Raw genomic sequence first — 24029 nt, forward strand, 5'->3', positions numbered from 1 at the left:
CAAGCAATATGTGTGGCTCGAGTAAATGTCAGGAAATGTTTCTGTGTTCTTCATTCAAGGCTGGAAACGGCATGAAATCCAACTAACTGGAAGCTATTATTATGTGTTTACTTAAGATTTTTCATGCCCATTATTAATAAGGTTTACAAGTCAAATAAGTTAGCCGTCAAATTTATTAGCTTCGGTGTAGAGGGACTGGAGTGCACCTGTTGTTAGCAGACTTTGGGTATTTGGAGATTTTACAAGACGTCTTATAGGTCACAGTGATAAGGACTGAAGTGAAGCCTTATGCACACTCTGGGGAAATAGCACTGGCACTGGTTTGGTCAATATGGGAAGAATTTGAGGTTGCCACATGTCAGCAGAAGAAATGGAGGAATTTCAAGTACTGGCACTACAAAAATATTAGGGGTAGTTTATTATGGCACATTAGCAGCATATTTTTTTCTTCCAAATCCTCATGTAGAAGTACAAAGATATCATTTAAATTATTAAGAGTGATAAAGTGATTTGAGTACTGCAATCTGGCCAGTAGTGTCTAAACATAAACATAAATTAATGGTTTTGTCTGAATTGTTCCGCAGTATGGCATTAAATTGATCTATCTTGCACAGATGTTTTATAGCTTAAAAAAATCTTTTGAAATACATGTATTCTTATTGTGGGCAGGTTTGCGGCCTTTTCTCTGCAGATCTGACCTAAAACTTGGCCTTGGCACCACACGCTTGTCTCCATGAAGATAGATTTAATGCAATACTGTAGAACATTACAGGTAAGGCCATAACATCTTCGCTCACCAAAGGAAGAGTAGCAAAAAATACTTAAATTTAGTTTGAAGTTGAATCCTCCTCTGTAAATGATGTTTTGCCACTATTAAAAAATAATAATTTAATCACATATTTTTTTAAGATGGTCTCCAATAAAAGTAATTAAGAGCTATTAAAAAAGTGAATCAGTGTCTGGTTCCTCCCTAGTTGTATCTCAATCTGGCTTGCTGATTTCATTTGTGTATCATTTGGCCTGAGGACACGAGCATGACTCACTGCTTTAGAATGAGATATTTGTGAACAATTTGCTTCCTGTTGCAGAGCTAAGTTTTGTACTCTCTTTTTCCAACTATCTGTCTGATTTGGAATTGTACTTTGTGTAATATCTTTCTCTTATTACAATTGCTTTTGGCTGGTTTAAAAAGCACCTGTGATCCTGCTCCTTCTGCCCTAGCATTGCTTCACTCCTCCTCTGTTTACATATGGCTGACCCTCCACACCTGACGCATTTCCTCCATAGATGTTCTGTTTATTTAGATTGCAGTCTGGACCGCCTGATACCTTCCAAAAGGACGACCATCTGCTCCTCGTTTGCAGCTTTCGGGGCTCAAGTACTGGGGTTAGTATTGGACAAGACGTTGAACATGAGATCGTCAACAAAAACAACACATCACCCCCCGGTTTTATCCACAGCCAAAACACGAATTGAACCCTTAAGCAATAGCCTTTTCTGTGATAATACTATTTATCTGCACTTAGCTCTGCTTTAGCATGATTTAAACCAATTGTGCACTTTCTTAATTCCTCGCTAAAAGATTGGAAAAGACTTTGGCAGACCCTATTTACATAAGCACTTATCTCCCCCGCAATTAAGACTATTACGAGTGTGGGTTCTGCTTAGTGTGGCAGTAGTTGTAGGAATAGACTTGCAGTAGTTATGATCGTACCAGCAAGTTGGAAGCAATAGTAGAATATTACAAACAGCAGCAGCAGCAGCAGCAGCAGCAGTAGTAGTAGTAGTAGTAGTAGTAGTGTGAGTAGTAGTTATAGTAATAGTACCAGTAATAAGAGTAGTAGTGGTTGCTATAGTAGTATTGGCAGCAGTTAATTTCAACTTTCATTCATATTGACTTTCATTCTTTGCACATTTTCGTACTTTTCAGCAACATATAGGCTGATCAAGAAACACATTTTCACAAATCAGTGTATTTTTTTGTGTAAGTTTTTACTGATTAAATCCCTGGTTGTCCTGGGAAGGGCATCTGATGTAAAATCTTTGCAGAATGAATGTACCAACCCTTGCAAACTGCAAAAACAGAGAAGTAATTTTACTCATTTCACACATTTTGCTTATTTCAGTACAGTTTTGCAGTACACCTCCTACCTAAATGACCCAGGACAAATGCTAAAGCTGAAAATATAATATGGCTGGTTGTATATTATTAGTGTGTGGGCCCTGCTTAAGATGGCAGACTCACTGGTGGCAGAAGGTAAAATGTGTAAGCCCTTTTGCTCGGGCCAAAGCATCCTTTAGTGCTCCTGGTGCTCGAGCCGGGGAGATTATCATGTCAGGAGTAATCCGACTCGGCCCACAAGCACAACTACGGAGGAGGAGCAACAGTTGAACGGGGGGAGGCAGACGCAGGCATCACAGAGAAGCTGAGACAGAGAGAGAGAGAGAAAGAGCAGGCAATACGCTCTCCCTCTTCACCCTAAAACCATCAGGCATCAAGGAGCGGGACCTAAAGACCAAGGAATCTGAAAGAATCAAGGCTGCAAGTTTGGACTTTTGAAGATTGCACGTGATGACCTAAAGTTTTGACATTTTTACCTTTTTGATATCATTTACTCAACAATATTAATGGATTTAAAACACAACCTTGAGGTACGCCAAAAAACGGAATGTCAGTCTTAATGTCTTCAACTTCTGGAAATACGATGAAATAACGTTAGAATATTTTTTCCTCTGGAGTGAAGTTAGCACGTCTCCCATGTTAGTTGTGTGATGGTTGGTGCGAGAACAACACCAAGCGCTGTGGATGGAGATGGTGGACTTACGAGAGCAACACTTGTCGCCCGTGGAGGTCAGCTGAACGAAGACGCCACGCAGCTAAGTCTGGATTAGCCGGCCGAACGGTAAGGACACCGCATCTTCTTTTGTTACTTTAAGCCAAGGCAGATTATGGCGGCGAAGGCGTTAGTCAGTTAGTTAGTTAGCTAGCTAGGTGGCAGTGATGAAGGAAGGATGCTGGTTTGGCTAGCCGAGCGCTGCACTGGGAGAGGCTGAGTGGCAGAAACTCCACATTGGATTAGCTCAATCAACAAGAAGACTCCTTTTCCTGGAAGTCAAGAGTAGCACTGTCACGAAATGTTTGCAGAACAAGATTGTGACATACAGGTTTTAGGGCGACCACGAAAAGAAAAGATCACTCTGGTTTTCAGAGTCAAAGTTTGTTTTTTCAGAGTGGAGACCTTGTCACCCCTCCAACATGGTGGTACAGCTCATTATAATGGGTAATTGCGCTCTTAAGTGCTGCCTGGATTTCTTCACTTGGGCGCAGTTTGGACAGTTTCCCAAATGCTTCTATGAATATTTAACAGGACACACGTTTTAGGAGTTTTTGTCTAATTCTTCTAAGGAGTCTCTCGTTTATGAGACTGGGATAGTAATCAATCACAATTCAACAATTTAACAAACCCAGAAATTTGACTTTTTGCTGAAGAAATACAGATCTTGCCTTGGTCTGGCTATGCAAATAAAAACAGAACACAAATATATACTAAGAAGTGAGGGATTATTTATATTTAAATTAGTAGGACAGGGGGCATATTAACTATAGTGGATTTTGTTGAATGGCAATTTGTCATTTAAATTATGCAAAGTTGTACTAAGTAGATACAGTAGTGCATACAGCAGGTGATGATCCCTCTCTATAAACCCATATCATATGTAGAGATTATACAGAACTGAGCAAAGCCACGGGGAGGTTAAGCCTAAAGTCAACTTTCATAACCACTTTTCTTATCACCTTTTCCCCATTCTGTTCTCTTGCGAACGTGCAGCTAATAGTTATGGGAAAACTGAGATCTTATATTGTAAAATGTCATATTTCAAATGTTTGTACTTGCTTCTGCTTGCTCAGTTGGGGCATATTTTTTAAAGGCTTGCGTTCAATTCAACTTGTGCCAGGTGGCCGTCAAACTTTGGTTGCTCCAAGACAAACATGTTTACATTCATTTGGAGACGTTGCTGCTGTGTAAAAGTGGGATAGACCATTGACAGATTTATATGCAGAATAGACATTAGGAAGAAATAAAAACTGTAGAGGTGACAGGACAGCTCTTACATTATCTACTCTGTGGCATTGGGCTATTGAAATGCATGGCAAAGGTATATGTTGACTCACGCTTTCCGCTATTAGCAATTGGCACAGTGTCAAAAGGGCTCTATAATGGTATCTTCCTTGCACCTCATTTCTAAGTCTTAAGTGCAGTAACTTACTGTTCTACACTCTTAGGTCACTGGATTAATCTGCATAAATCCATAAGGCGCTATTGTAGGCTTTGTAGAATGCACTGAAACCTTTTTAACTTCTCAGCCTCTTCTCCAAGATTTAATGAGATGGTGAAGTGCCGTCACGGTTAAAATTAGCCCAATATGCGTGAAAGAATTTTCAGTATTCTTTCCATTTTAGACACAGATGTTTTTCCGCATTTCAATTTCAATAAAAAACAGCAGCATCGTGCCTCTCAAGGAACAAGCTTGTTTTAATTATCATATGGTGACAGAGCACGGGCCAATGTAAGTGGTTGAACAGTAAAAATAAAATGGGGTCTAGTCTGAACGATAGCAGTTGCATTTGAGCCATGCTTTTTCCAAAACTATCTTAAGAAATCCATTTTATTTCATGGCTGTTTGGACCACCCAGACGCCAAAACAACAAATCTATTTGATCACTTGATCCTGAAGTAGAAGTTGTTCCATGTTCATAAATTTTCAGTGGAATTTTGATAGTCTTAAGTGGGTAATTGCATCTGAACAACTGCAGCCTATATAATACTAATTATGGGTAACTTGTATAAAGTATAAGTAATTATACTAGTATTAAAATTTATACGCTAGGGACCACCTCATAAAACACAAAACGTTTGTGGGATAGATACTAAAATTCAAAGCTGTAATAATTAAATAACTAACTTATTACAGGCTGTTTTGCATTACAAAACATTACTGGGGATTGTGTGTGTGTGTGTGTGTGTGTGTGTGTGTGTATGTATATATATATATATATATATATATATATATATATATATATATATATATATATATATATATATATATATATATATATATATATATATAAATAAAATATTCTAAAAATATTTTGGGAGAGGGGGGGGACTGTGGGACTAACTCTTACCCTAACCCTGACAGTCCCAGCTGAAATGGATAGTTAGGGTAATGATTATGTGGGGCAGGTACACAGTCAGTTTTTAAAAATGTATTTATTTGACTTAAGAATGGGATTTTCAAATGTGACCGTCTCTAACGGGAAGGGCATCTGGTATAAAAATCTGCCAAACCACCATGTGACTAGTTTGTTCTGTTGACTCTTGACCAAAAGGGGCAGGCACATGACAGAATAAAGGCATGGTTAGTTTTCATTAACACATTTTTTGTCTACCTTTTTGGTGTTATGTAATTTGCACTATTATACTTCTAAATCTGAACTAGTTTGTTGTTTTTATTTGTGGAAATAGCAATGGAGTTACTTAGCATCATTATTGCATACTTTTGTTTGTTACTTCCCCCATTTTACTGGTTCTTATTAAATTACTAATTATCTGAGCAAACTCAGTGGCATATAGTAACCTTATGTACCCTTAGCACGCCAAACTTTGTTATTGAGGTTCATTTTATGTATTTTTAGGAACAGCCAAACATTTGCTCTCTAATAAGATTTGACAATGTAATGCAATAAGAATAATTACATGTTGATTTGTTTTTGAAGTTTCCATGTTGTACAAAGCCATACATCCCTCGTCACCACGTGTCGATTTCTGTTTTAATCATTTTAGATACTGTGGTTTGGCAGCCATATTGCATTTCTGAGTGGCAAAGAAAAACATAGTAGCCAATTTTGTGGTTCAGTGTTTCATGTCATGCTACATTGTTCCTTGCACTAATTGTTTTTCTGTCATAAATTAAGTTTTTGCATTTTTCATTTAGGAGTTTATACTTTCCCTGACTTTCCATACGGGTTTTCATTAGGTCGAAAAGCAAAAGGCTAACGGTAGCTTGCAAACTGGAGTTAGCTTGCGTCGTTGGATTAGCACCTCCACCAACACTGCGGCCAGGTGTTAACCCACGTGACAGCAGATAAAGCCGAGAGGCATTAGTGCTAATCCCGACCTGATCTTTGGAATATGTCCCTATTACCTCCACAAGCACTCTTACGGCTGTCACCTCCCAATACTTTCTTAAAAGGAGCCATATTTACAGTGTTTTGTCTCTTGAATTTAGTCCGTAATCACATTTATGCACGCAATGCTAACGCTAATTGCTTTGATGGGTGGATTTTCATGGAATTATATTTTGGTGGCATTGATGTTTCGACCAAATATATATGCAAACTATTCAGTGACAACAATTAGAAGCAAATTATGTTTATGCCTTAAAACATGAAACACAGTCTGTCAGTTGCATCACATTTATTCCATTGTGTTAATTGCTGTATGCTAATTAATTATTTAAATGCAGTTACTGTAACTCACATAGTTTACAGTCAAGATTGGAGAGATTTTGAGGTTTTTCACCGCAACATCCATTAGCAATATGAGTTAGTCCTATACGTTCTATATATTAGTCCTACAACTACGCTATATAGTTGCAAAAACGGTGTCAGTTTGTGAAGTTTGTCGATTGGCTACGTAGCTTTTACTTACCAATTACCTCAACTATATTCCGCAGAATCTTCCACCTCTTTACAAATGTTTTCAACAGGATACATTCCAGATTTATTTTTTTTATTAACATGCTAACTCCAAGCTACTATTAAATCAATCTGGCTTTTATCAGGCTTGTCCCTAGGCCTGCCTATGTGAACTTTTACTGGGGGAATCGACAAGACTTCTGGGCCTCTTTCCAACAGCCTACAGTAGGTAATTTCTCTGCTTGAAGCTTAGGTATTTTGTGGGGTGTGTTCTAATAGTAGCGTCTAATTGGGAGGAGCTAACACACCTTTACTTCACCTATACTATACTGTAGTTAGATACCAATGTTGCGTATGTAGAGATTGTGAAATACTGGATGTGAAGTCTCCGGGATATCCCTTATGTAACTACGGTTATGTGATGGTGCGATTGGGACCTGACGCGCACCCTGCCCGTGAAGTGGTTGTCTGGACAACAATGGAAGGTTAGACTACAAATTTGCGATAATAGAAGCTTGGGAAAAGTTAAAATTGTGCAATGCTACTTAGTGTTTATACTACTGTGAGTCATAGGCGGCTAAGTCTGTGGAGCCAACGTATGGGAAAAAATGTGGCAAGACAAAAAAGTTGGAGATATGCTTTTTCCTTGCACAATAAAGCTCTTGATTCAAGTAGCTGTTATCTTCTGCGGCTGCAATTATGTCGGACCGGTCAAGCTGCGAGCTACGTGACAAGAACGCTGCAATAGACTCTCTGGGCACTTCATTCATAAGAGTCGACCACAAATGCCTCTTAGATGTCTCCAGTTTGTCTGATATAGGCTTGTCCATGCCAATGCAGTGACACATTGACAGCTTATTACTACTGTGTGTCCGCTGACCTAATTGTTGAAAACTCAATTGGATCACGCATTTTAACACAATGTGATCTTTGAAAGCGTGTCCCGCTATGAGGATGTGAGTGGAGTTCAATGCAAAATGTCTAAGGCGTTACATCTCCTCAGATTCAGGGGATTTTTATTTATTTTTAGGCCTTTCAGAATAACCAGTGGTGGATGAAGTACTCAATTGTGTTACTTTGTTACTAGAACAGATGCTGAGGTAAAAAGTTACTCAAGTAAAAGTAAAAATATCACATGAAAAAATCTACTTAAGTAAAAGTAAACAGATTTTGGTTAACATTAACAATACAAATCTTTGTTTTTGTTTTTTTCTTTTAAATTTTGTATTTATAACACATTTTGAACTGCGATATATTGCTGCAATAAATCTAGATGATAAACGATAATATTAAAACCAAACTATAAACCAGAATTATCCCTCCAAAAGTATTCTAAATGCACAATATTGCTAAAAATGTGGGCTGAAATACATAAATAACACAATGGAACACTTAAAGTACTTATTTTGTTAATATAATGAGTCATAGAAGTTCATAATTCAACATCGCATCATAGTACAGACAAAAACCTCAAATTATCCTCCTGGTACAAAGAAAAAGTACCCACGATAAGTATTAACCCCCAAAAATGATTGTACGGTATGTCATGTATTGAATGATACAGTATTTATCAAGACAGGCCTATTGAGTATTACGATTAGATTTGCAGTATTAAAATGTTGGATTCTGTGGGTGCGCATTATTACAACCCCAGGAGCATTAACGTTTAGGAAAAATATGAACTGATGAAATAATACAAGAATCCCATGTGTGTTTACATGTAAAACAGGTACGCTGAGTTTCTTTCTATTTAAAGACAACACAATTAGTTCTTTGGAGAGGACATTCTATTACCTAAATAATTGCAGCCTTTCTGACTTCATAATTGCCACTATACTTAAAATAAATTGCTATATATTGTACAGCCCAATGAGGAGCTGCTTTGACAGACGCACACAGACATAGTATTGGCACCAGAATTCCTTTTACATGCTCTGACACTGAAACGTGAACATGATCTTGAGGGAATGCCTTCAATCACTGTCCCTGCCCAGGTAGACACGTGTTTGACAGCCAAATAGTTACAACACAATGACATAGCTCCGGACCCACGTCGAAAATTAATGAGCATTTTCACACATGTCAAGGTTGTCTTCTTTATCTTCTCAGGACATGCATTTTGTCCAGAGTTGAATGGGTGAATTTGTTGCCTTTGCTCAGGGCCTCTGTAGCTTGTCGGGAGCATGCTTGGGCACATCAGTGAGACGGGGAGACGGGCTACAGCTGCCGGAGTGTTCTTTGCGAATCATCTGTACTTTTATGTGTGTATTTGTGGATGGCTTTTCCTCCTGCTCTCAGCTCCTGGGGGACTCCAAGCATTTGTTCTCTCAGGAAGGCCTCCTGTCTTTCCGCTGCGCTCCTAAGAAAAACACAGGTGCCCCCTTCCTCCCACACTGCAAAAATGATATATACCTGCAAAAATGTCTTGAAGTCAGAATAATAATTTTGATTTATTTACTTGCCGTGTTGTCGCGATACTAACATTTCAAACTTTGATTTTTGTTACTACCGACTGAGGATTTCGATACTCAATACCGATTCTGAAAACACGATTTAGTCGCTAGAATATGACTTTCAACATTAAATCAGTACTTTCTTTTGTATTACCATGTGGTTTTATATTTGTGTAAGTCGTACAGGTAGATTCCGTAGTGGTCTATAGGCGTATACTAGTCTATGTGGTCTTATACTTATTCTGATACAGCTTAAGATCATTCTAAAGCTGTTCAGGAAAGGTTCATTTCTGTCCTGTGAATGGGACTTTTTTGGATCAATACTTGCTCAAATCAGTATAGAGTTTCGATACTAGTCCTATATCGATTAGTATGTGATTTTCATTACTTTTGACAACCCTATTTCCCTCGTTGACTCTAGATTGTTTAATTTGTTTGATGATGACAGATTCCAATTTTTATTTATTTATATTTTTATGTAAGAAAATTGCACTTAAAGCTATATTACTGAATTTTAAAACCACTCGCACACAACTTCTGAACATCTTTTGTCAGGGTGAAGTGAAACAAGAGTGGACCACCAACAGTCAGCCTGCTCTTTGCGTCCAATCTCTTTCCTCCACAGATGCAATACCTAATCATTATTTTCAATGATTTTGCTTAGAGAAAACAGAAAACAGGAAAAATCTTAACAGTATGAATGAAACAGTTGAGACCTACAAATCAAATCAAAATTGCCTAAAAGATTATTGTTCTGCGTTTAAGTCCGTTTAACTCATGTAGATTTCCTTTTTGCAGTGCCTCAAGTCGGTTGGTTTTCCATGTGTAGTTAAGATGATGTATGGTTATGCTCTGTCTGTATTGGTTTACTGTCCTTGTCCCTATGTTTACACAAGTTATATCGATTTATCATATGCGCTTCTCCTGTAAATGCAGCGACTGGCCTTGTGTTATCCATTTTTAGTATTTACACTATAAACACATTCACTTCCTTATTACAGCTGATATAAAAGAAAAAAATGCACCTCTGTTTGCACTAAAGTGGTGTTTTTGAGAGAAATTAGAAACAATTTTGTATGGACTTGTATAATGCGGAACACAAAAACCTGCGTTATCAAAATACAACACGCAAATTAAAGATACACTGCGTAACTTTTCTGGTGAAGGCCTTGCTACTTGCTGTCTCCATAGATTTGCTTTGAATGTTTCACACCTTCACAGAGAAAAGCAGGTGATGCCTCCAGGGCTAAGCTACGGTCAGATCTGTGGAGAGGCAACCCCGCCCACATAGAAAATGCGTTTCAAGGTATTTTCTAGCATCAAAAACATCTGTAAATTACACACACGAGTTTAATGCCACGGTGTTGAACATAGCTCACAGTTGCATGATTGTAACTCAGGATTCAGACAAAAACATGTATTTAATTGACCCACCCAAAACACAGAACACAATCCCTGTCTTGTTTTCTTGACCAGGACCATGTTGATAAGCTGTCTTGTTTTTTTTAATGTGATTTATAAATAAAGTGGATTGGATTAAAATGAAAACATCTTTTGTGAGGGAATCAACATTTCTAAAATTAACGTACAGCGCACTGTTTAGTTTCTTTGATTGGTTTTGTTTTGTTGGCACGGATCCTGTTAATTACTGTTTCCTCCTATGTTTTTGGATTAATTAAGCCTGTCCATCCCATTGTATTTACACTTTATTTAACATTGTTTTGACTGTTCCTTTGTAGAGACAAGATGTAAGGTTTTCATTTAAAAGGTACACTGTGTCCACCACTATGGCATTGCTATTTTATATTTCTTCGCTTTGACTTTTCCACAGTAAGTCAGTAGAATTCTGTTACATATATTTGTTCAATAACTGTTGTTTTTAATGCTCAAAAATACCTTAAAACAAACGTTATTACTTTGAGCAGGCTCTCCACAGACCTGACCTGTAAGCTGGACTTTTGGATGGAGCGATGGAATCTCATTGAAAACTTACATAGTGTCATACCTTTATTTGTTTGTTTCATTCCTTGGAAATCAATTGTAAAGTTGTAATAAAAGGGAAAAACAGCATTCCAATGACAGACTGACCAAGCAGGGTTTTGGGAGGACATCATTCAAAGTGATATTGAGTTAGACTGAACTGTTTGCATATTTCAAAGTCTGCTTTTGGTTCCACTACCATAAACAGAGAGTGGCTGACCTCACTGTTGGATATTAAATGTCTTCTACCATGATTTATATTACAGGACATGTCAAACAAGCTGCTGGCACTTTTATTGGCGTAAAACAGATGGGATTGAGAATAGAATAATTATAACTATCAGCGTGTCTTGCTAAATGTGAGTGCAGCCTTTGAGAAACCCAGCGAAGTTTGAGGAAAGAGGGGCACAAAGATAACACAGGTTTGACAGTGATGGATTATGTTCCCTCCGAAAACTCTCATCTAAAACGGTGCAATTGTCTGAACCTAATCTATTAATTGAACACGAAAACAGTTACCTCATTTTCAAACTTACATCAGGACAGGTCTAGTTAACTTTCACTGTGCAGAGGTCACGCCCTGAAAGACAGATCATTATGAGAAGAGAAGACAAATTGCTCTCACTTTGGCTCCTCATAATTATAAGTGAGGCGTTCAAAGGCCTCCAAGGAACAAATGTCTGCCCGCGCAACGAGGAGTTAGCATGCTATAGCTAACGTGTTTTGGCACATAAGGATGTAGTGATGTTAAACTACTACTGTGTTTAAATGTTATGTAATACAGCATGTTGTAAAGTATGTGTGAGTATGTTGCACTTGCGGCTAAAATGTAAATTTGAAGAATCTGATCAAATGTTTTTCTCAGTTACATCCATCCATTTTCTATAGCATTTAATGAAGTTATCTCTCGCGGACATAGCTTGGTGGTTTATTGTTTCTTTGTGTCTTTAAAAGGTAATCAGCAATTAGTCTTAGGGCCCATATTACGCAACTTTTTGATCTATGTTATAATGTTGTTTCCTCATCACAAACAGACCTGGAGTTGTGTTTTATTTCATTCACACATGTTTAACACACAAATCCTGCATATTTAGGCTGTGTTCTTCTCTCAAAGTGAAATCACTGTGTTCCTCCTCCCAAGTGGTAATACAAGAAGTGCTCCTCTGTGTTTTTTTTGTGTTTTTTTTAATCTTCATACACATTCAATAGAATAATTTGAATAATTTACAGACCTGGAATTACCACGCTTTGAAGCTACAGCTATTGTTTTAGCCTTATTGAAATGTCGTTGCATCTCGTTGCACTAAAAGACATTCCAGACTTTATGTGCCAATATCAAATTAACTATTGTTAAAGGTAATTAAAGGTTCCATATTGCACTATTTTCTGATCTATGTTATAATGTTGTTTCCTCATCAAAAACAGACCTGGAGTTGTGTTTTGTTTCATTAACACACGTTTAACACACAAACCCTGCATATTTGGGCTGCATTTTTTCTCAAACGGACAACACTCTGCTGCACCTTGTGATGTCATGTGGTAAAACAGGCACCTTCACTACAATCATTTGGATCATTTCAGCCATGGAATTGCCAATCTCTACTGAATAAAAGGTAAAAGGTAGCTCTTAACTTAAAAACTACCACTTCATGTGATGTCATGAAGTGGAACAAAGCATTTTGAGCTTTGGAGAAGTAGACAGACTAGTAATAAAGTGTTACTCAAACACAACTCCAGGTATATTGGAGGAGGTAAAAACATTATAACATGGCTTGAAGCTCACAAGACTAAATGTTGTGGAATATAGGACCTTTAAAGATTGATATTTGATCTTGATGTAAAGTGACATAAATTGACTGAATTTCTGCACAAGTCTGATCAGCTTTATTGAACTACACTCTCAAAGCAACTTGCCCATAAGTGAAATTCATCCAATATAAAAGCCAAGGTCATTGACAAGATTCTCCATATTCTCTTCTTTGCCACTTCTCTTCAGTATAAACTCCTGCGTCTAAAACCATCATCTATCACTTATCTCCTGCATGGTGAGTCATTTGGTATTGAGTATTTACATGAGGCGTAAGTCATCTTCCACTGGCACACATCAAAAGTGTGTCAGACCAAGAAAAACTAAATTACCGGTAGTCATTTTGTAAAGAGAGCGGTCTCATCCTTCAGTGAGGTGATTCAAACGCTCCTGAGTCATTATGTGCACCTTTTGATTTATATGGACGGTTTTGTGTAAAAGTGAGGTTGTGAGTTGATATGTTTGACTGCCAAATGAGTACCGCTAGAGCTCTTTATGGTACAGCAGTGGATCCCGGTGTCAGCTCTGTGTAGAATCGTGAGTGATGGGTGGAAGGATGTACCCATAGGACTGGTTTGGCCTGTTTGGATAAGTCCCACGTGTGCATTGACTTCTGTGTTGTCTTTGCGCTGTAACCAAAACAGATAAGGACTGCGTCAATTTGCATGTGATTTTATAGATGTAATTATTTATAGGAAAGGTATACTTTATAGTCTATTTCGAGTGAAGTGATAAACTGTGCAATTAAAGATGTGTTTTGTTGTGCTGTCATACTAAAAGTTCAAACTTGTTTTCAATACTAAGGAATTTATTTAGACAGTATGAATGTCATTAAATCATAGTACTTTCTTTTATATTACCAAGTGGCCCTATAACTGTGTAATCCCTGTCATCAGGTATGGTCCATGTGGTCTTATACTTGTTCTGATACAGCTCAAGATCATTCTAAAGATATTCAGGAAAGGTTAATTTCATATGAAACTTTTATGGTGTGGTATCGTGTCATGATTGTCTCCATGGCGATCTGGCCTTGTGTTTATTCAGCAGGTGTTTTTATAGCGGAAAAATACCTTATAAAACATTCATTTCTACCGTGAGTGGTCTTGCTTTTCCACAGATCTGTCCTACAACTTGCACTGGTTGCCTGTCTCCATTAAGATAATAAGGTTTAATGTCATACTGTGGAACATTTGAGGCAAAACAATAATATTAATATATATAATAATAATTTAGAATGATTTAATTTAATATGTAAAATAAGTTTGATTTCAGGTGTAAGTAGTAACGGTAGTAAAATTAGCAATGTATTTAAATGTATTTTGTAGTAATAGTTGCAAAAGTAGTTGCAAAGGTACTAGAAATAAAAGTAAAAGTTGCAGCTGTGGTAGTAGTAGTAGTAGTATATAAAGCTATACATCAGTTAATAATTCAGTTGTGATTGAAGATACAGTGGGTATCTACTTGATAAAAACCTGCTGAAAAAAAAAATAAATAACAGCGGTATCTGAGGTTAGTCTAGTTGGTTAGTAATAGAAATAGTAACAACAGAATATGCAGAAATATGTCAAATGTAGCTGGGTGATATGACAAAGACATCATAAAAATAATATAATATAATGTAAAAAATATGCAATATTCTGTACCAGATATGTAGTTGTAACAATACTGTAGCACAATAATAATCATTTGTGCAGATACAAAATGTTGAATTTGCATATAAAGTTTCTCTGAGGATGTGCTGCTACATGAGGAATACTGTGTGCATGTACTGGGATCTGAGCCCAGATTGAGTTTATATCTCGTTGGTGTTTAATGTTGCAGACCACTTCCTGGAAACACTGTATTATTGTGGCTGTATGTCCTGACTGTAAACAGTGCTCCATATGCACAGCTCTGCAGAAGCACTCGGTCTGCTCCGGTCTGGATTTGCCGTTAGTTGCTGCAGTATTCCGTTTCCTGCTCTGGGGGAAGGCTTGACTCCGGTGACATGTTACCACAAATACAAAGGCACGCTCTTGTTAAAGTTCTCTAATACTTCATGCGTGACAACAAAGAAAGCACAAAATATTAGATCCAACCCATCAGAGGTTTGTGGTGGCCATAGTTTGGTTTATGGGAGATGTTGAAAGATGTGCTTGTCAGGCGTAAAGGAGATTCCATTTATTGCATATTTTTGACAGTGGAAGAACTGATACCAAATAACGCAAAATACTAGACCACCTGCGTTACTGCACTAGTTTATGCTAAAAGTGTTTTTTGCAATTCTAAATTCATTAGTGTCTATGACAAAAAGCACTAGATAATAATCAACCAGAATACAAAAGAATATAGCAGCAATTAATGTAAGATTAATTTACATCCTGCCTCACCTATGTCACTGTAACTGTGTGAATGCCAAATGGCTGACACACTCTATCAGTCAGCAATGTGCGACTGCCACATCTCCATCACCGAGGCAGCCCTACCACCTCGTCAATGATCTCATCTGATATCAGAAGCTTAGCAGGGTTGGGCCAGGTTACTACATGAATGAGACCGCTCAGAATACCAGGAATACAGTGGCATAGCAGTGACTCTAGTGGAAACGGTTGTTGTCTTTAGGCAAAACACTACATCAGCATTGTCTTTTATGAACGTTGTGTGTGAGAGTGGTTGGAGGCACCGATGGCACCGATTGACATCCTCTAAATGTACTATATAAATCTAATCCGTTATTATTATTATTATTATTATTATTATTATTATTATTATTATTATTATTATTATTATTACTATTATTATTATTATTATTGCTATTATTACTATTATTATTACTATTACTATTATTATTATTATTATTATTATTATTATTACTATTATTACTATTATTATTATTATTATTACTATTATTAATTATAAGTAATTCATCAACTGTTCTGAGTCTAGTCCAGAATAGTTGTTTTATCTGCAGCAGTGCTCAATTTGAGATGTAAACAAATATATTCCTCTTCTTAAATGCAATGACAGATGTCTTGATATTCTCACCTGTGCTCTGCTGTCTCTTGCACAATGCCTGTGTGATCCGTATAGCAGAGCCAGTCGGGGGCAGGAGGTCGTGGCTCTGGCTCGGTTTCACTTGTTTTCCTCTGGCGCTGGAGCAGAGCTGGCCTTAAACACACAGTGCATTCTCAGGTGTCAGCCAGGGATGTCGAACGCACCTCGGGAACCCACTTAGAGTGAAAATGAGCTGACAGACACAGTCACCCAATGTAAACGTGTGTAATATAAAGGTGGTTTGTGGATGGCCTGAGGTGAGAGACCAAGGTCACACAGGAGTGATAACTATTACATGGTGTTTTAGGGTATGACAGGGAAGGCACAGCTCACTCAACTGTTTTAACATGTATTCATTCTGAGATTTTGCGATTTACGTTATATGTTTTCATGACCTCACATCCTGCTTCCACGCCTCATCTGACCTCCAGCCATAATCTGCTAATTTGCAATCACCTCTGTTCACAAAGTGGTAAAACATGTTGAACCATTCTGCCACTTACCTCTGCAAAATCCTAAAATGTCAGCTCTATAATCTTTTTAAAAGAATGCAATAAAACTTGCGCAATCTATGCAGTCTATCTAGACTAGTGAGTGATTTATCTGCTGTTTTTATCGTCTCTTTTTATCTTGTGGCATTAAAATTAAATTGAGATACCCTGAATAACCTTATAGTTGAAAAATGGGTTTGGACGTTTTTTGTTTTTTTAAAATAAAATTTTACTCCCTTTTTTCCCAAGCATTTCCTGTGCCCTGAGACTGTGTAATGTTTTAAAGGTCCTATAGTACGGAAAACTGACTCCTGTGAACCTAATCAAATTGTGTTTTGTTTCATTCAAATATTTCATGTTTGAATAACACTTCATTATTAGTCTAAGCTCAAAATGCCCCGTTCCACCTTGTGATGTCATGTTGTGGTAGTTTTCAAGTCAACAACAACCTTTTACCTTTTGTTCACTAAAGATTGGCAACTCCATGGCTGAAATTATCCAAAAGGTGTATGTAAAAACATAGTGGAGCACTTCCTGTATTACCACATGACATCACAAGTGTTTTCGTTTTGAGAGAAGTCCTGCAGGGTTTTTGTGTTAAACATGTGGGAATGAAACAAAACGCAACTTGTATGTGAGTGTAATAATTTAGTGCCCTAAATTAATGAAAAAACAAAACAAAAAACAAAACACTAAGAAAAGTACTTTTGAGGTATATAGTCAAATACATCTGCTTCCTTGTGACTAATGCTTTTTTGTCTTTTTCCTGCAATGTCTTTTAGGGATGGTCCAATATGGATTTTTTCACCCTGATGCGATACCCATAGCATTTAGGTTAAGTTGTACTTAAGAAAACTAATGATCTTAAAAATTATAACAACTGCAATCTAATCTCCTCTGAGGGCTGCACCATGTTTAGATAAAGTATTGCAATTAGATTTGTGATTTATGTAGCGTATACTTTATTTATATAGTAGGATTTTTTCAGAGGGCGCAACCCCCCCCCCCCCAAAAAAAAACAAAACAAAAACAAAAACAAAAAAACAAAACAGTAGTGTTAACATTTGAGAGAAAATTGAAATCTGATAAACTAATATAAGAATCTCATGAATGTTAGAACATGTTTGTAGAGGTCAAAACAACATGCAACAAGATTTGTCTATAAAAACACAAGATTTGTCTATAAAAACACAAGATTTGTTCTCCCTTTCTTCTTTTGTATTGAGATAATTGTGCCAGCTCAAACTGCAATTTTGATTTCATTGCAAAATATTGCGCCACTCTGACTTCTCTATTATTTTATGCATTTGGGATAAGTACAAATCATTAATCATTACCAAAACTAGTATCAAAACTAGATACTCATTTGAGCAGGTATCAATACTAAAAACTCACATTCACAGGACATAAATGAACCTTTGCTGAATAGCTTTAGAATGATTTCGAGCTGTATCACAAGTATAAGATCACATAATAGACTAGTATATGTAGCACTTCCATCCATCACTGTGGAACCTACCTGGACGACTGAAGGATTACACAGATGTAACACCAGATGAAGAAAGTACTACCCTTTGATGTTGAAAATGGCATTGTCTAAATAAAGAGTGCTTTTAATTATCATTATACTATCGGAATTAGTAGAGAAATCAAGTTTGAAATTAGTATTGTGACAACACTAGTGCGTAGGATTGTTGTGGATGACCATTACGATCACTACTTTTTCTAATGCATTCTGTGCATTTGTGTTTGTTTTGCAGAGTTTCAATGCTCCTCCACGCTCTAAGATGAAGTTATGGAAAGGTGCTACTCTTGCCTTCATGCTCTGTGGCGCTGCCTTATCCGCTGTGCTCCTTAGAAACATGGCCGCTCTGGGACAGACCCGACCCAACACCAAATACCCTCAAACTCCTTCTGCAAGTTATTCCAAATCTACTTCAAGGACTCTTTCAAACGTATCAAATTCAAAATCCAAAGCGGAGTCGTCAGCAATGGGTGGTCCACGGAGGAGAAGTCGATCAACCGATGACATGGGCTCACTTCTCTCTGAGTGTAAGATAAACTTTTTTTTTTCTTGTCTGTTTTAAGATAAGGTGAGACGTGAAGTGTGTCCAGGATTCAGTTACCACCTCATTTATCAACTTCAGTGGAAGAAAGGCATAGAAAGAGGAGAGGCTCTAACACAAAGTATATTTATAAATTATTAGACAGTGTTAAATGTTTCTAATCAATCTAATTATTTTGCACTACAACTACGTAATGAATTATATTACAGAATTGCTGGGTTTCAGATTACACCACAGCATTCTATGGGTCAATCATTTTTAATACAGATGGACGGAAGCTTAAATTAATATGTTTAAAATGCGGATCGATATTGTAGTAAAACAAGTTCACTGGTTGCTTTCTATGTGCAATCAATTGTTATGCTTAACGTCAGGGGTTAGATTTTGTGCAGTGCTGTGGAGTTGTTAAATGCCAATAGTGGCCTGTGCCCTGTCCGGCTCTGATAGGCACAAATGTTATTAAGCTCTAAGAATCCAATTACTGCTGACTTTACTGTGTCCAAACCCAATTAGGCCAATGAAGTGAAATGTGTTCACTTTGTACTCTGGTTTACAGATGCTTCTGCTTATAGATTATGTCTTTGGTCATTTGTTTACGTACTTGAAACTATAGAAGCAGAAGAAAACATTGTTGTATGTTGAATGACTCAATAGCATTGCACAACAGTGATACAGTAATAAATGTGATGAGAAGTCTTCAGTTCTGTGAAAGTCTGCGCCGATTGACATATGACAACAAACAAGCTTACTGGAATCCAGATGTGTGTTTAGACAGATGCTACAGTTGCACTGCATCCATCAGTGATTGTTGTTGAAATCATCTTATTTGATGCTGTCATTCCTCTCTGACCTGTTGTCTTGTTCTTGTTCTTATGTCAGTCACACGCATGTTCCAGAGCTTTACGGAGAGCGAGCTGCAGCACGTGGTGGGGGCGCTGTTGGACAGGAAGAGGAGGAAGAGCAGATTGGACCAGAGCAGGAGGACTAAGAGGGCACGGAGGCCCAAACCCTGCTCCGTCAGAGAGCTAAAACTAACAGTGAGCGAACTAGGCTTGGGCTATGAGAGCAATGAGACCATGCTGCTGCGCTACTGCAGTGGCAAGTGCACGGGTCACCGTAGCAACTACGACATCACCATGGAGCACATGATGAGGACTGGCTTCAAGAAGAAGGGACGCAAAGACAAGGTGAGCAACGGACCCTGCTGTCGGCCCACCGCCTTTGAAGAAGACTTTTCCTTTTTGGACGATAACTACAAATATCGCACAATACAGAACTTATCGGCTAAAAACTGTGGGTGTGTATGACCCAAAAGACTAACTCATCTCTTCTCATGCTGCTCAGCCTCTCATCATGGATCTGGTGTTGTTACTTTGGAGAATAAGCTCAATGGAAATATTAAAGCTGTCCTTTGGCCACGCTCTGGGCTCTGAGCGTCAGGACCTTCAGTGGACAGTGGACTCAGTGTTTTACATGGATTTATATAAAGAAGACACACTGCACACACCCCAAACAAGCTTTTACCTGCTATCTGTAGTGACACTGAGCAAAGTGCTGAAACAATCATGTAGCAACACAATGTTAGCAATACTGTGGTCCAATACTTATGCCAAGTCAGAGTCCTCCTTCTCTTTCATCCCGGTGATTAAGCAGATCTAGATTTTATCAACACAAAGGGGCTGTATGCAGTTTTGGGACAAATTATGTGAGAACAAATTTCTCCTATTTGATATAAGTTCTTTCAACAGGGTTTAAATACACCCACTTACAACAAATCTAGTGAGAATTCAGGCTCTTCATTCATACAATATCCATCCAAAATAAAGTCAGAACTGATTTTCCAAATTTTTCAAAATCCTGACACTGATTGGCAGTAGTCCAGGACACAGCTGTGAAGGCCTGCAGCTGCATATGTCCCTTATTGCAGTAAAAATATGATGACATAAATACTACATACAGCCTCTTTGACAGCTCCAATAGTCTCTCCATGTGCAGATGTGTTCAGTGTGTTTTTGGTGTCCTGCTTGGCTCTTACAGTGTTATCACTCAGGTAAAGTGTTACTAATAATGCAATGAAACCCTTCTTTTCTGATCTGGAGGTTTGGATCTTCCTCTGTACTTTTTAATACACTAAAAAAATGAAATATTGACTGGTGCATTGTGTAATGCTTCATGTCTTCATGGAGATGTCAGTGCTTTGCTGGGAATATTTCACAGTAATGCATTACTCATATCCATCTTGCAGCTATTTATTTACAAGTGTTTTACCTTAAGAAGCAAAGTGTGCTTGTTTTCCATTGATCTGACCTGTAGCTTGACTTATTGGCTCACTTATTCACCATTAGTCTCCATGGAGATAGATAAATATAAAGTCATTCTGTAGAACATTCCAGGCAAAGCAAGAACATCTCCACGGAGACAAGCATCTTTATTTAAATACATTATGCTATCTTTTTCCTTGTTATTCCCATTGCTGATCCAAATGATTTTTATGTTAACCTGTTTATAATGTATACTTGGAGTTAACATAAACAATTTGGATGGGAAAAGATGACATACTTAAATTTAAAGTCAATATTTCATTTTTGGGAGTATAGATGACTGAAAACGCCTGCTTAAAAACTCATTAGCACTTCATCCAATCTGTTTTCCATATTGGTATTTATTCTTGTCCCAAATGATCCCGTTCCATTATCATCCCCTTGACGATTTGCCAAAACACATGTTGAATCGCGATGCACCGCTCCTATGAAGTGAGTCTGGTGGTAATTTGTGAAGTTTACATTCGGCAGTGTTGGGAAATACTGAGTGTGAAGAAGAGGGATGGATTTATTGAGCGATACTGACACGTTCTTTTTAAACTTTCAGAAAACAAACTATAAAGCCGGGCTAGATTTTTGTGAAATGTGTTGCGTGCTACATCCTACATTATAACTTTTTAAAGAGCCTGTTGTGATTGGGATCTGACATCGTAAATAGATTTTTTATTGGAAAAGTCTGTCATCTTTAGATGCCTGGCTGTTAACAACATAGAGATACGAAAACAATATTAAAAAAAGAGCCAAGCCATTAACTGCTAGTTTACAATGGGCAAATATAAGACTATATTTTCATAATACTTTTGTGGGAATGTTAACTCAAGTAGCTGGCATCTTAAAATTTTAATTGGTTTACAATTAGGAAAACTGGGAATATGATACATCTATAATTTAAAACTGAACTGGAAAAAGTCAGATGATAAACTTTAAAATATAATATACAAATGTTCTGTCCTGCTTTGTGTTTAATATATGGTTAATATCACTGAGATAAAATATGTCATCAAATTATACTTATACCTCTTGAACGCACCTACTGAATTTCCAAACCTCCGGCGCCCGTAGCCTTTCATCGGCCAGTCCTTTGCCTCCACATTGTTTTGCCTGCTACACTTTAGAATAGAAGTCCCTGATGAACTTATGAAGCAACTTTTTCCTACTTTTCCTTTCGCCCTTGAAGCCGTCACAACAGATTGCCTGAAGTACAGTGGTTGTGTTTTTATGATTATTTTTTAAAGAAGGCGCAGCATGAGGTGTGGATGCGGCGCATTTATATATTGTAGTAAAGATATTATTTATTTGGTAACTAAATTATGTTTTGCATATTTATTTAGATTAGCACACAAGCAGAAACAGGACAGCTTATTCTCATTAAGCATCTGTGCCAAAGTGTTTATGTAACCTTCTGCTGAATAAAGCTCATTTCAGAGGTACTAAACATGGATCCTGTTATTTTAAGCAGTTTGTCACTTGTTACACAATACATTGAAGCTATTGGGTCTGAGCTGGTGTGGTAATATTTTAATTTCTTCCGTTTTATTTTTGTTTTTTTAAATTTAGTTTTATACATTTTAAAACAGTTAATATTTGATGGAATAACATGGATGTGGTGAGTTGTTAAGACTCATCGCATATGGTTCATTTCCAGCTTCCTTCAAAACATGTAACTTGAACTGTCCTGCAGTGTCCCTTCCTTATCTCCATAGAGAATAAGTATGTTTAATGCCATACTGTTGAACATTTAAGGCAAAAAATAACATCTCCAGAAAAGCTACATATTGCAGCTTTAAGGGAAATTAAATATTTCCATAATGACGTATTAGAATAGTGACCCTTACCCCTGTTTTTGGATCGTCTTTACATCTATTTTTACCATCCTGAAATCTAATACAAATTTACCTGGTCCAGACTAATTACTAGTCTACAGTAGTGAGAGAATCAGCATGGCTGGACTTACTGCCACGGATCAGGTAACACTAAATAAACCATCGGCCTATCTGAACTGCATCTCCTTTGTTGTGCTAATCCGGGGACAGTAATATCCTCACACTGTAATGTCATCTATTACCCATCAGCCCCCACTCTACAGTGGTGACACACGCTCATGTTGAATCTATTTGTTACTGTTGACATATTTCGAAGCATTTCCAAAAACAAATCCGGCAGGGGCACTTGTGATGATCTCACCGTGGAAGAAACTGCTAACTGTTTATAGATAATGCTCACCTCAGGGATGAATTTTTACGAGATGCCTCTATTAAGGATCACTTTGGAGAAGGAAGTAAACTTTGTGAATGTGAATGTAAACAAACCAAAAGCATTCTGAGCTCCACCAAAAGGCTAGGTCATACATACTTTTAACATGCTATTATATGGTATTACAGCATTTATCTAAAAGACAGATATGTGTTTGTACTATGGGTGGGGCAAGGTACAATTCTCACAAGATGAGACAAGACATGTGATTGGTCAACAAGAACAAGATGAGACTTTAACACTGTTTTATTATTATTATTATTATTATTATTTATTATTATATATAGATAAATTGTGTGGTTAAGTTCATAATTTTGGCCTTATTATGTACTTATTTTATTATTGGCTTTTTAAATTAAAAAAAAAATTTAATTATGTTTGGCTTCTCTATTGATACTTTGCAGCTGATGTCATCCTCACATTCCCCCATAAATATATTTAATAGCATGTTACAAATCTGCACACTACAACTTCACAAACCTGGAGCAATATTCAACAGTTTCATTAATGGGATGCACATTGCGCTCTGAAGGGGGAGTGACTTAGCCCTCAGAGCAAAGGGACGGGAGACTCAGAGGATCAAAAAGCAAACTGAAATGAATTAATATGTTATTTGCTGCAAATATAGCATTTTCAAAAGAATAAAAGGTAACTTTTTGAAATATGTTGGTTAGCAGTTAATACTTCATAAAACTAAAATACCACCTCTTTAAAGTTTAGCGGTCAATCCAGTAGTTTGTATACAGTCTTATAAATAATTAACATTTCAATTCCATTTTGTGTAGTCGGTGATTACAGCAGTGACATCAGATGACTTTATTTACAGTAAGAGATTTGACCAGACAAGTATAAATAATGATTTCACTAATAGCACATACAGAATGATCATTCCTGTCAACGTACAAATGAATAGTATTAATTTTGA

At 37.2% G+C, this 24029-nt stretch overlaps 1 protein-coding gene across 2 annotated transcripts; it reads left to right on the forward strand.

The window, feature by feature from the left end:
• The first annotated feature begins 2453 nt into the window (after positions 1–2453).
• LOC117385434 (neurturin) lies at positions 2454–22286 on the forward strand. Of its 2 annotated transcripts, none has more exons than XM_033982730.2 (3): positions 2454–2903; positions 18225–18516; positions 19410–22286. In XM_033982730.2, exons 2-3 carry the CDS (start codon positions 18252–18254, stop codon positions 19835–19837), a joined length of 693 nt encoding a protein of 230 aa, XP_033838621.1. In that variant the 5' UTR covers positions 2454–2903; positions 18225–18251; the 3' UTR covers positions 19838–22286. The 2 variants fall into 2 exon arrangements, with proteins under 2 accessions (XP_033838621.1, XP_055084610.1); XM_055228635.1 differs by lacking the exon at positions 2454–2903 and adding an exon at positions 7069–7185 and having other exon boundaries at positions 19410–20661.
• Positions 22287–24029: the final 1743 nt, after the last annotated feature.

The sequence above is a fragment of the Periophthalmus magnuspinnatus genome, chromosome 17 (assembly GCF_009829125.3).
Source record: "Periophthalmus magnuspinnatus isolate fPerMag1 chromosome 17, fPerMag1.2.pri, whole genome shotgun sequence".
Taxonomy (NCBI): Eukaryota; Metazoa; Chordata; class Actinopteri; order Gobiiformes; family Gobiidae; genus Periophthalmus; species Periophthalmus magnuspinnatus.